The sequence below is a fragment of the Gobio gobio genome (genome assembly GCF_949357685.1).
Source record: "Gobio gobio genome assembly, chromosome: 10".
Lineage (NCBI taxonomy): Eukaryota > Metazoa > Chordata > Actinopteri > Cypriniformes > Gobionidae > Gobio > Gobio gobio.
In genome coordinates this window covers 53,804,921-53,825,259 of record NC_137116.1, presented here as the reverse complement: position 1 = coordinate 53,825,259, position 20,339 = coordinate 53,804,921, and the positions used below count along the sequence as shown (strand labels likewise).

Here is a 20,339-nt window from a genome sequence, read left to right as displayed (position 1 = left end):
TGCAATCATTCGCCAACATGTCACTTGTGTGTTACAAACGGAAACTGGAGAACTGAGGGAAGAGACGAGATCCGCTAAAGGGAATGAAGAGCCGCTTTCCTGCGCGAGCTGAAGTTGCGCGAGCTTACCTCTCCGCGCAGATAGTGAGCGTTTGTTCAGTTCAGCTTCTCGCGTGTTGGATCGGATGAGAACGAAACAGACTAACTTGTGACAAAGCCGAAATACTTTTTTTTGTAAAGAAGAACATGCATGCACTTTTGAAATGAAATACTATCAGTTCTGTATAGGTTGATCATTTTTATTTTAACTTAATTTGATTTAAATAGCACCTGCTGTAGCATCTTAGTTTTTTTTCGTTGCACTAAACATTATTTGATTTAACATTTTGGAATAATTATATACTTTGGTTTAATTTAATTTCACTGGTAAAGGCTTTTTTTCTTTACACTGAATTTAAAAACAAATGCTGATTTAAGTAACGTCTTTGTTCAAGTAACATGCAGTTGTTGCCTTTAATTTCACATAAATTCAACCCAATTCAATTTCCCGTTGATTTCAGATTGCGGACTTGTTTTCATTGACCAAAAGCCAATTTGGCCTGTTAAATACCAAATAAATGTCTTGTTCATGTACACTGTCATTCTTTTATTGTGTAAAAAAAAAAAACGGATATCGGAATCAGCAAGTTTGCTTGAAAAAAATTGGTATCGGTAAAATCATGATCGTGCATCACTAATATCGAATATCGCGTTATTTATCAAGGATATCGCATATCGAATCATGGTCGCATTTTTTTTCAGTTCAAAACGGCGACATTTCACAAAAAGTGGAGAAGTTTGCACTCTATTACTGTTGGTAGCTGAACATTTCTATCATAAAACAGTGTCTAAGACTTGCATCTACTTGCATCTTTCCACGAACTCGTTGCTGACAGTATGACAGTAAGCCCCGCCTTCTTTGATTTGATTGGCCTATATCGATCATTTTGACATTGACGAGCGCTGTTAGACCACTGAGGTAGAGCAGCCAAGAAAATTAATCACCCTAAAAATTTTACTTTTAACATTTTTTGTCATCCTAAAAACAATCAGCTTTACTCATTCTACTCTAAAAGGATAAGATAAGACAAATAAAATGAGAAAATATGAATTACATTATTTAAAAAAAAAAAAAGTATCTATAGCTCAGGCAAAATCATTGGCTCTGGTCTGGGGAGGCAGTGCCCTAGCCCCCCAAACTCCGCCTATGCTACAGTAACATTAATAATCACATCCATCAACATGATTTCTGCCCGAGTCCTGTCCTGATTCTTTCCCACCGGCTGTGAGCTGAAGATCACATGACCCAAGATTCTGCGCTCAAACGTGCCGTCATCAAACTACACCTTTGTTCTGAACAGGCGACCTCTAGCGGACGGAAAAGTTACATAGTGCAGCTTTAAATATGAAACTAAACCGCCAGTAGGTCGCGGCAACTCATTGTCTTAACTAGTGAGTCATTGAATCATTCAGTCAAACGATTTGTTCAAAATGGCTGATTCAGGTTTGGCCCGGTCCCAAATGGCACACTTCGGACTTCTTCCCAGCAGTCAAAGCGGCATTACGTTGTGAAAGTGCAGACTCAGAGGAAGACTGTGAGGGTTTAGGGTGCCATTTGGGACAGGGCCTATGAGTGAGTTGTTTTGTCATTCATTAGAATGATTTGTTCAAAAACGCTGATTCATTCAGTAACGAAACATTGAGCCACTCCACCGAATGGGTGACATTTGCTTGTTGTAACTCTTAAAAATGAAATTTTTTTTTTTTCAACACTGAATCTAATATTATACATATTTAACTCTTCAAAATGTGTATTGGTCAATCTCAGGTAACTTTATTTAGTTCTTTACAAGGTTTCTAAGCAGAAGATGGATGGATGTTTTCTCAGTCCTGTTACCAAAACTCATGTGCCATTTAAAAAGCGTGTTTAAAACCATGTCAATTAATTCCTTTGTTTTCCCTTCAAGATAGTAAATATTTAAAAAAAAATTTGGTTATATGTTCAAATAATTCATATTTACGATTAAAAAACTCTATATGAAGACATGGTGAATTTTAATAAAAAACACAAATCATTTTTTTCATTTTAAAGAAGACTGAAGTCACAAATTTAACATCATTTGTTTTATTAAACAATTGTATAAATGATGGACCAAACAAAACTGATGAAAACAGGTGTTTAACTAATTTTTTTTTTAGAAAAAAAGTACATTTTTGTAACAGGAATGAACACTTTGTAACGTGTGTGTGTGTGTGTGTGTGTGTGTGTGTGAGAGAGAGATAGAGAGAGAGTGTACATAGCCATGTGTGCTAAATGTCAATTTTTTTTCCCGTAATTTTAACTGTAAAACTCATAAATCAGGTGAATATTATATCAACTAATATTCACAATTTTAAATCAACAAAACGGAGGACTCTACTCTAGTAACAGGACTGAAAGTAACAGGATTGAGTTTTTAAGCAAAAAATTAGCAAATACATGCCAAATTGCCACTTGGCTAAGTAGCTAATAGCATGAGGACACTGAGAAAGTTGTAGTGACTTACCTAAAGTTAATATTTTTTAAAATAAACAAATAACCTCTAAGAAATAATTTAGGTAACAGGACAGTGCGTTGAGATATGACCTTCTTACAATTTCATCAAATATACAGAAATAAAAATGAGAGGACTTACTTTTGGTCTTCCCATGGCCTACATAAGATCCAGCTGATGCAATCCTTTTGAAAAGTGGCATGTTCAAGTTTTTAGAGTGTGCAATGTGTGAGGATCACAGGACTGAGTGAAGACCTGGGGACACGACTAAAATATGTATATAACATATTAAGGATTTTTTATGAAATTTTTTTTTTTTTAAGCATAGATGGTATATGGAGTTACACAACAATGCAAAAAAAGTATGATTTCCGAACGATTTTAATGATTATATTTCATGATAAAGTTTAGATTTAGATACCGGGGACATGTAACAAATACATTTTTTTGTGTGTGTTCTCAGTAGTTAATAATGTTTTAAATTTTATATTTTACATTTGCAGTTAGATTAATGTTCAGGACACTTTGCTTAATTATAAAATGTATTTTAGAGTTAATTTCCATGCAAATTCATTAGGGCTATCAAAAGATTAATCGCGATTAATCGCATCCAAAATAAAAGTTTGTGTTTACATAATATATGTGTGTGTACTCTGTTAATTATTATTTATATTTAAATACACACACATTCATGTATATATTTAAGAAATATTTGCATGTATATACATTTATATAATCTATAATGTATATAAATATAAATGTTTTATATATAAAAATAATATTTTTTTCTTAAATATATACATGCTTGTGTGTGTATTTATATATAAATAATAATTAACAGAGTACACACACATATATTATGTAAACACAAACTTTTATTTTGGATGCGATTAATCGCGATGAATCTTTTGACAGCCCTAATAAATTCATACAAAAAATGTCCTGTTCCACCCATTCGGTGGAACGGCTCGATTATTTTCAGTAGTGAAAACAGTCTAAAATAAAAGTCACCTAAAATTAACTTCTTAAACTGTTCTATAAAAATCAATATAGAATTTGCAAACGTGGTGATGTTCGGGAAATCATTATTTTAATACATAGTTCTTGCAAGTTTCTGCAATTAATTCGCTTTTAACCACTTAACATGACAGCCTATTTTGAGCATGTTGTAGAGATGAGGCAATCAATGCAAATAAAACTGAAGTATGTACTTGACCTCAAAATGTCTGGTCTTTTATCTCGTGTGTGTGTGTGTGTGTGTGTGTGTGTGTGTGTGTGTGTGTGTGTGTGTGTGTGTGTGTGTGTGTGTGTGTGTGTGTGTGTGTGTGTGTGTGTGTGTGTGTGTGCTATAATTCAAACGGAGCTGAAATGCTTGAATGTTTCAGGACTGAGAGATGTATTTGCGGAGATGAGGCATTCTGCGCAGGAGCAGCAGGTGGCATTTGCGGAAATCTTCAACCGTGTGGCTTTCCTCCAGAGCTTCATCATGTCTGAGACACACACCTTCAGTTCCCTCTTCTACAACGCTCTGGGCGTTGGCGCATCTTTCCTCCTGACCTCAGTGCGACGGACGGCTGGAGCCAGGTCAGTGTAAACCAGTCAGTCAGTGAGTGCTTGTGGAGATAATGCTGTGGAAATAGACACAGATGCTGACATGGCATTAAAGAAAACTATTCTGAGACTGTAGAAATGGTCAAAACGGGTCATATACATTTTTTTAGTGTTATTTAATTTTTTCCCCGTTTTGCTAAAATATAAATGAGCTCTTCATGACTTTTCAGACCCATTTCTAAATAATGAAATAGTAATTTTTTGCTGTTGTTCGGTAACACTTTAGAATAATGGTCATTAGTTAACATTAACTAATAATGAACTGCACTTATAAAGCGTTTATTAATCTTTGTTAATGTTAATTTCAACATTTACTAATGCATTATTAAAATCTTGTTAACATTAGTTAATGCACTGTGAACTAACATGAACAAACCATGAACAGCTGGATTTATATTAACTAACCGGTGGCTGGTTCTCCACTGGTCCTCCATGACCCTGTGGCCGGTTCTCCACTGGTCCTCCATGACCCTGTGGCCGGTTCTCCACTGGTCCTCCATGACCCTGTGGCCGGTTCTCCACTGGTCCTTCATGACCCTGTGGCCGGTTCTCCACTGGTCCTCCATGACCCTGTGGCCGGTTCTCCACTGGTCCTCCATGACCCTGTGGCCGGTTCTCTACTGGTCCTTCATGACCCTGTGGCCGGTTCTCTACTGGTCCTCCATGACCCTGTGGCCGGTTCTCCACTGGTCCTTCATGACCCTGTGGCCGGTTCTCCACTGGTCCTCCATGACCCTGTGGCCGGTTCTCCACTGGTCCTCCATGACCCTGTGGCCGGTTCTCCACTGGTCCTCCATGACCCTGTGGCCGGTTCTCTACTGGTCCTCCATGACCCTGTGGCCGGTTCTCTACTGGTCCTCCATGACCCTGTGGCCGGTTCTCCACTGGTCCTTCATGACCCTGTGGCCGGTTCTCCACTGGTCCTTCATGACCCTGTGGCCGGTTCTCCACTGGTCCTCCATGACCCTGTGGCCGGTTCTCCACTGGTCCTCCATGACCCTGTGGCCGGTTCTCCACTGGTCCTCCATGACCCTGTGGCCGGTTCTCCACTGGTCCTCCATGACCCTGTGGCCGGTTCTCCACTGGTCCTCCATGACCCTGTGGCCGGTTCTCCACTGGTCCTCCATGACCCTGTGGCCGGTTCTCCACTGGTCCTCCATGACCCTGTGGCCGGTTCTCCACTGGTCCTCCATGACCCTGTGGCCGGTTCTCCACTGGTCCTCCATGACCCTGTGGCCGGTTCTCCACTGGTCCTCCATGACCCTGTGGCCGGTTCTCCACTGTTCCTTCATGACCCTGTGGCCGGTTCTCCACTGGTCCTTCATGACCCTGTGGCCGGTTCTCCACTGTTCCTCCATGACCCTGTGGCCGGTTCTCCACTGGTCCTTCATGACCCTGTGGCCGGTTCTCCACTGGTCCTTCATGAGCCTGTGGCCGGTTCTCCACTGGTCCTCCATGACCCTGTGGCCGGTTCTCCACTGGTCCTTCATGACCCTGTGGCCGGTTCTCCACTGGTCCTCCATGACCCTGTGGCCGGTTCTCCACTGGTCCTTCATGACCCTGTGGCCGGTTCTCCACTGGTCCTTCATGACCCTGTGGCCGGTTCTCCACTGGTCCTTCATGACCCTGTGGCCGGTTCTCCACTGGTCCTCCATGACCCTGTGGCCGGTTCTCCACTGGTCCTTCATGACCCTGTGGCCGGTTCTCCACTGGTCCTTCATGACCCTGTGGCCGGTTCTCCACTGGTCCTTCCTTGAGCACTTTTGATAGAGACTGACCACTGCAGAGCGGGAACACCACACAAGAGCTGCAGTTCGTCTAGCCATCATAATCTGGCCCTTGTCAAATCTCAAATCCTTACTCTTGCCATTTTTTTGCTGTCTTAATATATCCCACCCACTAACAGGTGCCGTGATGAAGAGATAATCAGTGTTATTCTCTTAACCATAATCATATTAGGTCATAATGTTATGCCTGATTGGTGTAGATCAATATTGTTTTTTTTAAAGGAACAGGACAGGAACTAAACAGAGTTACTGACAGACGGGGAAGAGAGGAGATGTAGCAATGGAGAATAATGTGAAAAATAATGTGTTATTGGACGATTCAAGTATGAAAACTCATTCTAGTAGAGCCCAAAAACATAAATGTATGCATCTGTCTGACATCAGGGCTCAGTTGTTCAAAAAGATTAATCTGGATTAGAATAATTTTCAGAGCAAAATAGGATTGGATCACCTGATCCAATGTATGCTAGCCATGTGAAGCCCATCAGGTAGAGTCAGTGTGGGGGTTTTTATTTGAAGAGATGGAAAACAACACAAACAAACAAACAAACAAACATCCCTTCCATTTTCCATTTCCTTTAAACAGTCAAACCCTTACGGAGGCACTAAAGGGACATGGTGGCGATGGGGGAAAATGAAATGGGAGAGAAATTCACAAAGAACTCCAAAGATTTGAGAGTGAACACAAAGTTTCTTCAGAGAATGGAAAAGCATTAAAATACATGTTTCCTCCCATCTCATATCCCATTAGGGTCTCTTTAGCCCCTCATGTGACCCACTACAAAAACAAACAAATATACATGCAATAAGGGATGCAATTGTTAGAAACTAGTTTTGACTGGTTCATCTCTGATGGTGTGCCAATGTTGTAGCCTGGCGTGGCCATACTCAATTCTAGTCAGAATTTGAGTCTGGTACCGCTCCATTGAGCTTTGATTATGGGGCGTGTTTCAACCGAGCCAGGAAAGACCTCAATTGGATAGACCCACAACCAATCAGAGCAACGGAGCGACGCGTAACGTTAGTTGTCAAATGTCAACAGAACTCAACTGACCTGTGTTACCAAGTCCGTGTTTTTCTCCATGTCCGCGGGTTGAAGCGACCCCAATTATGTGATTATATAAACCCAGGAATGCGAATTTTAGCAGGCAACCTTGCCAAAATAACATATTTTGCCAACCAAACGCCATTTTTTTCCGGAGAACCCCCCGGAAAGTTATAGTTTTGGGCTATAGTTTTGAGTAGCAATTGTGCGCGACATTGCAAAAACACTTGGAAACCCTGTCTGCACGCACGCTGGATTAAGTAACGTTACAAGAAAAAGATGAGTGTAAACGATTCTTTGCCAGTAATAAAATAATTTAGGGATACACAGAGTACTTGCCAACACGATCATCGTTTCTGAGAGAAATAGTGAAGGTGAACGCATATACGAACAAGTTCTCCGTTTAGGATAAGAGCAAATTCAACCCAAGAGCCTTCGATGACGTGGATGATTACGTTACTGTTGATCATCTGTCCATCATCGTCTAAAGCCCGCCCTGACAATTTCATTGGTCCGAACAGTTTCTGTTCGGGCATAATTACTCCTCTATGGAGCGAGTCCAGACCGAATTGCCCGAGCAAAACATTTTGTGGGCGGGGCTAAATTCGGCTGGCATCCAGGCTACCAATGTTGTTTATATACAGTGAAAAACATCAAATGAAATATATTGATTTCGTTTTGTATTGACAGCTGTTTGGGGGATTATTTCATGGCGCCAAATTCTTTTTACTTTACTGAAAGGCTTAATAGGTAGCCTAATGTCTACTTCTAATGTATTACTTTAACAGTTAAACTAATCAAGAGTAAAATAAAAATATAACTGTGTGTATACATTGCTTGTTGTTGTTGTTGTTGTTGTTGTTGCTGAAATCCACTCTTCTGCTGGGATCAGGATAATCCTGTTGTTTTTGATCAAAGGTATCCTAATCCTGCTAACATGTTTTGAACGAAAAACTGATGATATGATCCAGATCAAGACTGGTTTCACAGACAATGCTTAAGTCTAGACCCAGACTAAACTGCATGTTTGAGCTGTTGAACTGAAAGCAACGTGCACTGACATATCTTTAAATAAACACACCAGTAATCTTTTTTTCCAAGGCACATTTAAAGTCACTTAAATATCCTAATTTACCTAAGACCTACTCCTGGCTCAATCTAAGCCCTGTCTGTGAAACCAAGCCTAGATTTTGTGATCTAATCAATTTTAGTGTCCTTTTTTTCTTCTTCTTTTGAACAACCCATTTTCAAGATTTGATCCAACTGATACCTGAAGTCCGATCGGATTACTTTTGAACAACTGGGCACAGAATCTTAGTGCAAGTTTGGAAAAAGCCATTTAAGAAGCTTATTTTCAATAATTCATCTCTTTGGACTGGGAGGATGTTTTGAAGTTTGAGTGTTTCTCAGTACAATGACCTTAAAATCGACCCTTTTTAATAAAAAATACTCAGACATTGACATTGATGCATGTTTCATTTTAGATTTTTCCTCTTTGGGCTCGTGGCTTTGAATATATACCTTGAACGGATGATCTGTAAGACGATTTTGGAAAATGAAGACCATGGTTTTCAACAGATGGTAAGACTAATGCATAATAATGAACGTGCTAGAATTGGTCCAGTAATGTACATTGTGTTATCTAGTTTACATGCCTAATTTACGGTGGTTTGTTTTGATCAACTTTATATTTTTCTTCTTTTTTTGTGCTGTGAGTGTGACAAAGAGGCTGAAGTTTGTCTTTCTTGCTCTTGAACATTAAGGGCCCTATTTGAATGATCTAAGCGCGTGCTCAAGTGCACTTAGGGTGTGTCCGAGTCCACTTTTGCTAGTTTAATGACGGGAAAAATGGTCGGCGTGCCAGGCACATGGTCTAAAAGGGTTGTACCTCGTCTCTTAATGAGTCATGGGTGTGTTTTGGGGATAACGTGCAATAAACCAATCAGAGTCTCATCTCCCATTCCCTTTAAAAGCCAGTTGCGCTCACACCATGGCGGATTCACTATTTACATGGCGGAATATAGACACACTCAACCCGACGAGCCAGCTTAAATACGTGTATTGCCACAATTCGTTAAATAAGTAGAATTAGTAGAATTTAATTCGTCATTACTGCAAATAGGTAATTCTGATACAAGCTTTGACTATCCATTATGACATGTATTATTTACACAATAATAATCTTTTACATTGTAATTCTTTTATTTTTTATATTTGGTATGTTTGTGTGTTGCTGTGCGTCCCTGTGTGTGTAATAAGCAGTGAAGCACCCACCGCTAGCCTAGCTTAGCACAAAGACTGGAGGTAAATGGCTCCAGCTAGCCTACTGCTCAATAAGAGACAAAATAACGCCAACATTTTCCTATTTACATGTTGTGATGTGTATATTTATCGTGTACTAAGACCAAGTTGTGATTTTTCTAGACCGATAAGGCTAGGAACTATACTTTCATTCCTCCGTAATAATCAAGGAACTTTTGTGCGGTCTCATGAGTGCAGCGGCGCAATGATATTACACAGCACAATCACAACTTTTTATTTTCCGTCTGCCTTATAGTACACGATGTAACTATACACGTCACAACATGTAAATATGAAAATATTGGCGTTATTTTGTCTCTTACTGAGTAGTAGGCTAGCTGGAGCCATTTACCTCCAGTCTTTGTGCTAAGCTAGGCTAGCGGTGGGTGTGTCAGACAGAGTTATGGCACAGAGATGAGAATGGTGTCTATGGACTTGTATAACTCTGAGGAATACAGTGAATAAGATAAAGTCCCAACAAGTCGTCGTGTTCCTTTAAACAACAAAAAAGATAGCCCCCCCCCCCTTTATTTCATAACTGTGGTGGGTTATTTTTCTTTTACCCTCTCTGGCGCCTGAATATGTTAAATAAATTAAAAAAATAAAGTTGTCTAGGTTTATAATGTGAGGAATTTAAATTTAAATACTGCATACTGTCAATCATGGTTTTATTGGGGATTTTTTTGTGTGTGTGCATAGGAGAAAATCACATTTTTAGTTGGGCTTCTAAGAAAAACCATGGTTCTTGTGGGCTGCCTTGTTCTGCTGTACTTTTCTCTGCGCTACCGGGATATCAGCCGAGAGAGTCTCGAAATTCTGAAGGAGCTCAAAGAGACCCGCTCTGATCTTCAGCAGGCCTTGCAGAAAGCAGGTATCTCCAAGAGAGCAGGTACCTTGACATTTAAAGCCTTTAGTTCCAAAACTTGTTCTTGATCTTTCAATCATGTGACACTTTCTAGAATGTCTCTCGGCGTCTGTGGATGAATGGAAGAAGTCCAGACGAAAACACTGGGAGAGCAAGTGGGAAGAGAGGGATGACAGTTTAGTGATTCTGCATCCCTCCAGCGTCTTGTCGACATTCTCTGCGTCTCATGACAGTAAGCACTGCTTCCCAAAGCGTTGACATTGCAATCTGAGCAGGAGAAGATCTGCATGCTTCACATGAAAGAGAGGCAGTTCAGCATTATCTCATTTGGTTTACTTGGAAATATTTCAGTTATCGCTCTAAATTGTTGAACTAACCTTAACCCTCTGGGGTTCTTTATTTATGGGTCACACTCAGGACCTTCGGGTCAAAAATGACCCGGAGGGCGGGATTAAGATAAAAAAAGATTTGAGTAAAATCAATGAAATTATATTTTTGTTCAATAATATTTTTTATTTTATTTTTTGGTGTTTTGAGATAATTTTATGATTTATAATTAATATTTATGCAATAATTATGACCCATTTTTTCCCCATTGAATATAATAAAAAATGTATAAATATATATATATATATTATTTTTTTTTTTTTTTTTTTTTTTTTATTAAAGCTGTATTTCATTTTAGAGTCAAGCCTAGGCCTCATGAAAGCAATTTTTTTAATGAGATCGGTGCCATCCGGTGGACACATTGAGCATTTTTATAGCATTTTTATATATTCAATAGCACATTTTTTCCACTATAGTGGTTTTATAATTTTTTTTTAAAAATCGTAGCTTCATCGGAATGGTCCGAAACCTGACAACTTTACTGGTACTTGGTATATGAACACCCAAAAAATTTGGGGACATGATTTGAAAAGTCGTAAAAAAAAAAAAGTCACACTCAGGACCTTCGGGTCAAAAATGACCCCCATAGGAAATGAATGGGAAATTAGTTTTTTTGTGCATACAATCTACAAATCAGCCAGGATGCAGAAAAAAAGGACAACAGTGAAGGGGTGAATCTCTAAAACATCAAGAGTGCAAAACAGACAAAAAAACTCACACACGCACACACACACACACTTATACACACAAAAACACACGCACACACAAATTAACGTGTGCCATTCCAAAAGCTTATTGTGTTTTTGTGTGTGTGTGTGAGTTTTTTTTGTCTGTTTTGCACTCTTGATGTTTTAGAGATTCACCCCTTCACTGTTGAGTCCTTTTTTTCTGCATCCTGGCTGATTTGTAGATTGAATGCACAAAAAAACTCTGTATTTTCATATTTTTGCCAATTTCCCATTCATTTCCTATGGGGGTCATTTTTGACCCGAAGGTCCTGAGTGTGACTATTTTTTGTACGACCACTTAGACTTTTCAAATCCTGTCCCCTTGTTTGGGTGTTCATATACCAAGTACCAATAAAGTCACCAAGTTTCGGACCATTCCGATTAAGCTACGATTTTTAAAAAATTTTATTTAAAAAAAATCGGGTCAGAAATGACCGAAGAGCCCCAGAGGGTTAAATAGGGTCTTAAAAAGTCTTTACACAAATGCATAAATTCATGGGATTAAATGTTTCATGCTTTGCTTACTCAGTATTTTTTCTCCTGATTCCAATACAAGTATCTAAACGTCTTTAAATCAAGGTACATTTATTGCAAATGTCAAATGATTTGTCTTGGCAAACAAAATCAAGTGAGTTTATGCTTAAAACAAGAGCAAATATCTGTCAGTGAGTTATGAAAACATCCCTTTGAATGAAGTGGATTTTTCTGAGCCCTTTGGCAGATGTTTGTTCTGGTTCTTGGTCTTGTTTTGATTAATTTCACAGAAAGCAAACTTTTATATTTGGTCATTTTGCATATCAAATAAATGTATCTTGATTTTAGAATCGTTAGACGGTTGCAGTGGAAATCAAGACAAATACTGAAGAAGAAAAACACTTTTTCCCATATTCCAGTGGTTGGGAGCAGAGCCATTCGAGCTACTTTTTTGCAAAATGAATGAAAAAGTAATGCAGATCTGTCGGAAGTGGTGTTTTCCAACTTTTGCTAATACGACTAGGGTTCGGTTGGGTATCCAATGGTACCTTTTTTCTGTACTTTAGGGATACATCAATAACTATAAAGAAAGTAATTTATAAAAGTGTTATTGACATTATGCCAGAGCTGCCTTGGTCTCAGTCTGCCATTGTCTGTGATGTTTGATTTCTGTAATATTTACCAGTAAATTGTAGGCTATAGCTACTTAATTAATTGAATTCATAAAAACAACCATATTACTTTTTATTTTTTATTCCATTTCTATGAAAAGATTTCCCACAAATTCTGTCGTGTATTTTCTGGTAATCAAACGAAGCCATAAAACTTAATTAAACAAACTTTTTTTGTCAAACAACTGAGCTTTATACTGTTAAAAGTAAAACTTTAAAAAAATTATTTTTGATAATTTATTATTATTATTATTATTATTATTATTATTATTATTATTATTATTATTATTATTATTATTATTATATTAGTATTATTATTATACTGAGACGTATCTAAATTCTACTGTACAACAGCAATATATTTGTCAAGTTAAACCGAACTTTTATTTTGACGGGTTGCCGTGAAGGTCTTGAGTTTCTGTGTGTTTGTGACATGATGGTCGTTTTTCTCTGTAAAATGCTGATGAAGTGACTCAGAACGGCTCTGGAGATGACGGACATGCATTCATATCCTCGTATGAGATGGGAACACGCAACCGTCACACGCGATTCTGTGTGTGTGTGTGTGTGTGTGTGTGTGTGTGTGTGTGTGGTAATTTAAACTGCGCAGGACACAGAAACATGCAGGACATGCAGGATTTGTATTTAAATAGTCTTTTTGCTTTTCACAGACACTAGTCTATATCACCAGATGTGTTCTCAGGTACCTAAATTTGGTACCGATTGATTTAATGTGAATCGGTACTCGATAGTACTGACGTAATTCGGTCTGTGTCCTTAAAAGTACAGAGTTCGGTACCCAACCCTAAATACAACTATTTGTGTTTCTCCCTAGACATTTACTGTATGTTTAGAGAACAAAGGGAGATGTTCACTAAAAATTGCTTTTTAAGGACTGCAACAAACCGCTGGCAGGGACTACAAAAAGCTTATGCCTGGGTTGGTGACATCACTAACCCTAAAATGTACATAAACCCCGCCCCCGCCATGGCATGTTAGGAAGTCAAGTTGTTGTAGTCAGTCCCTCCAGAAAAACGCGATTATGCGATCGCGTGATTTAACGCATAATCAGCCAAAGTCCGCATATTCATGCGGGGGCCGCATTTTTTCAAATACGCCGCACTTTCGTCGCATGAATTGCCTATTTCCCCGTGCAAAATATGCGTAGCTATCATGATTTCATAATCCCCGCATTTTCGTTGCAAAAAAAGTCATATATATTAGCAGAAAGTTGAAAAATTTTAGTTTACTTCACACAAGAGCCGCCATTTCCGCCTATTGCCATGGGAACGTTTTGAAGTGACGTGATTACCTGACGCGAACGTCATCGAAAAGCTTCAAACCCCGTGGAGAAACCATAGATACCGGTGAAACCATGATGAAGCACAAACTCCCATTGGCCAACAAAAATAACAGCAAAAGAGCAAAGCAGTTTCCCTGTGTGCTGACTGATTTCAAAACACAGCATCATGAAGCTTTGAAGCGTTATGAATCAATGAGTCGATTCAGCAGTTTGAAGCGTTATGAATCAAAGAGTCGATTCAGCGGTTTGAAGCGTTATGAATCAATGAGTGAATTCAGCGGTTTGAAGCGTTATGAATCAATGAGTCGATTCAGCGGGTTGGATCGCCAAAGTCACGTATTTCAGCAGTTTGACACGCGATCCGAATCATGAATCGACTCGATGATTCATAGCATCATGATGCTGTGTTTTGAAATCAGTCATCACTATATAAGTCGTTATTTAGTTTTTTTTGCACACAATAACTATTATCGTCGCTTCATAAAGTTATTGTAGAACCACTGTAGTGAGATGGACTTTGTAACGACGTCTTTAGTAGGCTACCTTTTATGGGTCTTGAGAGTGTACATTGTGCCAATGGAGGCCTTTCTGAGCCATCGGAATTCAACTAAAATATCTTAATTTGTGTCCAACAACATAAAGGGAAGTCATTAATGACAGAATTTTCATTTTTAGGTGAACTAACCCTTTAAGAGATTGCACTTTGTGCATTGGAAGCACTCAAATGTCTGTTTTGTATAGCGACATCTGTAAAACAGGAAGTTATTTATTAATTTTTTCAGAAGTTGTAGCATATTCCTTTTGTAAAGCTACAGAACTTGATTGACTAAATGTTTTGTAAATTTGAGCTATTATTAAGGTCTTCAATAAAACAAGATGAGAACTTAAATATTCCAGCACTTTCTGTGATGTAGTGCTTTTTTTCTCTTTCTCATCAAACCGCAGTTTTTGCAAGTTCCCGCAATTTTATCGCATAAAATTGCATAAATATCCCGCATTTTTCATCGCATTTTTTAAGAAAACGTGCCGCATAATCAAGGATTTTTGCCCGCAACAATCACAAAAAAAGACGCATTTTTCTGGAAGGACTGTGTAGTAGAGCACATTTAGTCTGCTCAAGCTGTTGCATCCGTCTTTTCACATTAATTGCAAAACAGGACGTAACACAAGTGCAATAGCACGTCATAAAAGCAAGATGACAAAAGTTATAACCGTAATTAAACTAAATTAAACTATTAGGGGTGTAACGGTACACGTATTCGTATTGAACCGTTTCGGTACAGGGCTTCCGGTACGGTGCACGCCTGTACCGAACAGTTATGAATGTAATGTTTAACAGAAAACAGTCGGCTTGTTGTAAGCGCGGAACACACTTCAATCCGCGTTCCCACACGAACATATTAAGTATGCAGTCCATATTATCATGAAATTCAAACTATAAATGACGTTTTGATGCTCTTTAATGTGCGTGACTGATCATCACTAAACACTGTTCAAGTGGCCGCACGGCGCGTGCGCGTGACCGCGATCATTTGTGAACGGTGCACGCGTCGAACGGTTATGAATGTAATCTTTAACAGTTCACTGTCGGCTTGTTGTAAGCGCGGAACACACTTCAATCCGAGTTCCCACACGAACATATTAAGTATTCAGTCCATTTTATCACGAAATTCAAACGATAATTGCCGTTTTGACGCTCTATGTGGCGTGACTGGTCAATGATCACAGTTCAAGCGGCCTCGCGACGCGCACGCGCGTGAACGCGATCATCTGTGAAGGCGATCGATCATCTGTTACTAAAGATTCAAGAATAAACATGAATGACGATCTGAAGGTATGCTGAGGATACATTACAATTTACTGTCATGTATTTATGTGGTGTAATCGCTAAATCAGTGTTTCAACTGCGGAAAGATGTCAATATAACTGCTTGTGAACTAAACAATGTCATGTAACGTTAGCATCACATTTACCTCAGGCAGTCATTCAGTGTCCACAGAATTTTATTCACTAGAGAAATCAACTCTTCACTAAATATATGCTCTATATTAGCCGTTATATTCATTATATTCTACTTAACCTGTTAGTGATGTCTTGATTATTTCGTGCATGTTAAATAAACCTGTCATGAAAATGACAGACACTGTATATAAATTATTATATTTCAACAACGATTTGGAGAAAAAAACTATTTTATAATTAGATTTAGAAGTTAATGCAAAAACTGCCTTATGTGAAGTTTACATATTTGCACACAATGTGTTATTTGAGTGTTGATTATTATACCTAAAAATAAATAGCAACTGAATTTAGGCTAATAGTTTGGGCTCTGTTGTGAACCTTTAATATTAATGTACAAGTAAGGGCTCCCTATATAATTTACAGAAATATCTTAAATAAACTTTTAGATATAATTTAATTCATTCAAGGACACTTTTTTCTCCAGTAAACCACTGTTAAATATAAAAAATAAATAAAAAGCAATTTTGTAAATCTGCTGTACCGAACTCGTACCGAACCGTGACTTCAAAACCGAGGTACGTACCGAACCGTCAGTTTTGTGTACCGTTACACCCCTATATACTATACTATATTAGTATAGTATAGTTTAGTTTAATTACGGTTATTACATATGTTCAGGGCTAGGGCTGCACGATTAACCTTTATCGCATCGAAATTGAGGTTTTAACTCCCGCAATAACCTAACCTCAGGAGTCTGAGGTTTTTTCCCCCGCCTCTGACATTTGAGTGACAAACCTATTAGCCAATCAAAATGGTCGAATCTCGCGTTCCTGGCATGCTGGCCAATTAGAAATGGCAATGGAAACAAGGTTGTATGATGCAATGCACCAATGCACCAACAATTTAACAAAATACGTTGGTGTTTTATAGTAAAAAACCTTTAATGTAGCACTCTGACACAATTTCTGATTTTGCACTTTCTTATCTTGCAGAAGGCTGGAGAAGGTGTTGTTTTTAATTGTTATTGTCATTTATTTTAAAATGTCTGCAATATAACAGTTTCATGTTCAGTAAATGGCAGTGGACTACAGAATTATTTTGTTTTTCTAATTGTAAATCTAAATCTAATAAGAATTCATTTTCTATTTTTCAGTGTTTAAGATTGTTAAATTTAAAAACAAAATAAATGACCAAGTGGTTAAGTTAATTTCCATTATGTCGTCTTATTCTTTGGTATTTAGGTTCAGGTATTTAATAATCCCGAAGCATCAAACAATCTCATTACCTCAATCACTATGTATGTAGTTTATTTAACCCTCTGTGTCGTAAAAGTAACAACATATTTTATTCATAATTTTAGGTTTTATGCACTTAAAAGTATCGAACGCAAAAATCGCACCGCAATCGCAATATTTGTCAGAAAAAACGCAATTAGGTTTTTTCTCAAAATCGTGCAGCAAATCAGGGCCGAGTTTGTAGACGCCTGCTATAAACTGTTCTCCAAATCTCCATGCAGATATTCTCTGGCTCTGAAGGCATTTTACAACAGTTCCCACACGAGCGATTTATAGATTATCATAACAGAACATGCTAATTGAGGACTTGAAGATAGTTAATATGAATTCCTCAACAAACCCTTCAGAAACGTCCTGTCTATTCTACATGTTGTCACTTCTTAGTGAGTCTCTCCATTATTGTCTGACTCGGGTTTGAACACAAAAGGCTGAACGGTTTCAGACATTTTCAATGCGTGATCGGAGCTGCTAACATGAGCTCTTGAAGCTCCGCCCTCTTCTTGAAAGGGGGCCGGGAGCAGCAGCTCATTTGCATTTAAAGGGACACACACAAAAACAGCATGTTTTTGCTCGCCCTCAAAAAGCGACAAATTTAACATGCCAAAAAAAAGGATCTGCGGGGGTATTGATGCTAAAACTTCACATACACACTCTGGGAGACTTATTTCACATCTTGTTAAAAGGGGAATTATAGGAATGAATCCTAATTGCAATGCAAATTGGTCTTGTCATCAGCCAGACATCTCGAGACACAGGGAACCTCAGAAGCCTTGAAGAGACGTCAGCGGCGCACTTCAGGCTCTCGTTCGCGGACGTCTTCCGCCACAGTCTACAGTGTGCTGGTGGAGGACAATGAGGTACTGTTGTAACTAACAATACACATCATCATTGGTATTAATGTTTCAGGGGTATTATTTACTCTCCCTAATGTTTCATTCCAGGAAGTTTAATAGTAAATAACTTCAATAATTTGGGAGGAAGTTTGAGTGTTTCATAGTACAATGAATTTGATAATGACCCCTTTAAAGGGATAGTTCACCCAAAAATGATTCAGTCTCCTTCGAGTCATCCTAGGTGAATGACATTCTTCTTTCAGATGAACACAATCAGAGTTATATTACAAATGTCCTGGCTCTTCCAAGCTTTATAATGGTAGTGAATGGTTGTGTCGTTTTTGAAGTCCATAAAAGTGCATCTATCCATCATATAACTGCTCCACACGGCTCCAGGGGTTAATAAAGGCCTTCTGAAGCGAAGTGGTGCATTTGTGTAAGAAAAATATACATATTTAAAACTTAATAGACTAAAATAACTAGCTTCCGGCGGTCAGCGGTGCGCAAGTCGACTAAAAGAGTGACCAGTGATGTACAGGAGCATCTCAAGCTTTGATTCTTATATCAAAATCCTCCGACATTTCTCTTTAAAAATTCTTGTTTTAGACTCTAATTCATGACCGGTGTTTTGTTTTGCTCTATCCTCTGTGCTTCTGCGTTCATCAATACGCATGCGTCAAGGGTTCAAGGGTCACTTTTTTAGCACAAGTCGACTTGTGTACCGCTGACCGCCGGAAGCTAGTTATTTTAGTCTATATAGTTTTAAATATGGATATTTTTCTTACACAAACGCGTCACTTTGCTTCAGAAGGCCTTTATTAACCCCTGGAGCCGTGTGGAGCAGTTATATGATGGATAGATGTGCTTTTTGGGCTTTAAAATCTCAGGCTGTTTTCACTCAGCAGAGCCAGGATATTTTTTTCATATAACTCTGATTGTGTTTGTCTGAAAGAAGAATGTCATACACACCTAGGATGACTTGAGGGCGAGTGAATCATGGTATATTTTTCACTTTTGGATGAGCTAACCCTTTAAGTCTCGCTTTGTTCCTCACTCAAAGCATATGAATAATACTGTAATATTGGAGATTTTTAGTCACTTAAAAAAATATTATTTTATTCAGTAATTTCTGAAGACTTCTCCCATTAAAACTGCTCTATTTACTTAGTATTTTTGTCTTGTTTCCAGACCAAATATCTAAAAATTCTTACATTTAAGAAGCATTTACTAGACAAGCAAAAGTTTTTGTCTTGTTTTGGGGGGAAATAACTCTAAATTAAGCGAGTTTTTGCTTAAAATAAGCAGAATAATCTGCCAATGGGGTAAGCAAAATAATCTTAATTCAAACAGAAAACAAGATTATTTTGCGTACCCCATTGGCAGATTATTCTGCTCATTTTAAGCAAAAACTCGCTTAATTTTGAGTTATTTCCCCCCAAACAAGACAATAACTTTTGCTTGTCTAGTAAATGCTTCTTAATGTAATTTTTTTTAGATATTTGGTCTGGAAACTAGACAAAAATACAAAGTAAGAAAAGCGTTTTTTGCAGTTGTCCAGCTGTATTTTGATTGCAAATGTCTGTTTTCTGATATATTTTCATTGTTTTCCCCAGCAGCCGAGGTACAGCCTGAGAAGTCGGAAATCTTTGTGCGGATCAGAAGTTAGCAGAGTGAAGGACTGATCCAGAAAAGGTTTGATTGACATCCAAAGATCTGAGACTGTGATTAGTAGAGATGCCAGATCATCCTCGGAAAGGTCGGAAAGATCAAGGACGTTTCATGTTGCTTTTATTCTTGTTTTGTTTTTGCCCATCCAATAAATACATTTTTAGAAGCTGTCGGTTTAACCACTGTATCAGAAAGTATGACAGGTACTTTGTTAATCTGACTTTCTAAGCGAGACTGACATCTAATGGCCAAACTGTGTAATTGTCGGCAAGGCTCAAACCACCTTCCTAATCAAATAGTTAGTGGTGGGCAGGTCCAAGTCAAAAAATGATTGACTTCTGTACTTATATGACAGATGCAGGAATAGTCTGAACATCATTATACCTCCGAAGATTTAAGCCCTGATGATAAACATCCCAAAAAATGTATTGCATGTTAGAGAGACGTGTGAAGAGATCCAGTCCTGCAGCTGGACAGAATCTACCGGCTCAGCTCAACTTGTATAAACATTGCAGAGCTTGATGGTGCTCTTTCCAGCCATAACATGTTCATTTATGGGAAAACACCCTCAGAAGGTTCACACTGCTGACAGAAAGGCAAGAAGTCGGGGGAATATCACACAACCTGTCAGGGAGACTTATTTTTTTTAGGCTGAGATCACAACAATTGAAAACGATATTAAACTGCATATTGAAAAATGGCATCTATTGTTAGGTTAGCACATTATTTTCATGATAAATGACCTTCTCGTTATTAAATTAATGCTTTTATATTTTTTTTTATACATATTTAACCTGTCACCGTCCCACTGGCGGGAAACCTGGCGCTCTTTTTTTT

General features: G+C 38.3%; 1 protein-coding gene across 2 annotated transcripts; it reads left to right on the top strand.

The window, feature by feature from the left end:
- Positions 1 to 3,855: 3,855 nt before the first annotated feature.
- Positions 3,856 to 19,668, top strand: LOC307132107 (uncharacterized protein). Of its 2 annotated transcripts, none has more exons than XM_079826256.1 (6): positions 3,856 to 4,156; positions 8,500 to 8,596; positions 10,016 to 10,187; positions 10,276 to 10,413; positions 17,737 to 17,858; positions 19,451 to 19,668. In XM_079826256.1, the coding sequence occupies exons 1-6, from the start codon at positions 3,981 to 3,983 to the stop codon at positions 19,514 to 19,516; spliced, it is 771 nt and encodes a 256-aa protein (XP_079682382.1). In that variant the 5' UTR covers positions 3,856 to 3,980; the 3' UTR covers positions 19,517 to 19,668. The 2 variants fall into 2 exon arrangements, with proteins under 2 accessions (XP_079682382.1, XP_079682381.1); XM_079826255.1 differs by having other exon boundaries at positions 3,936 to 4,156; positions 19,448 to 19,668.
- Positions 19,669 to 20,339: the final 671 nt, after the last annotated feature.

Excerpts from the sequence above, each read along its gene's own strand:
- LOC307132107 (XM_079826255.1), top strand. The coding sequence starts at position 3,981 with ATGAGGCATTCTGCGCAGGAGCAGCAGGTGGCATTTGCGGAAATCTTC. Across the intron at positions 4,157-8,499 it reads CGACGGACGGCTGGAGCCAG|ATTTTTCCTCTTTGGGCTCG; the intron begins GTCAGTGTAAAC and ends GTTTCATTTTAG. Across the intron at positions 10,188-10,275 it reads GCAGGCCTTGCAGAAAGCAG|AATGTCTCTCGGCGTCTGTG; the intron begins GTATCTCCAAGA and ends GACACTTTCTAG.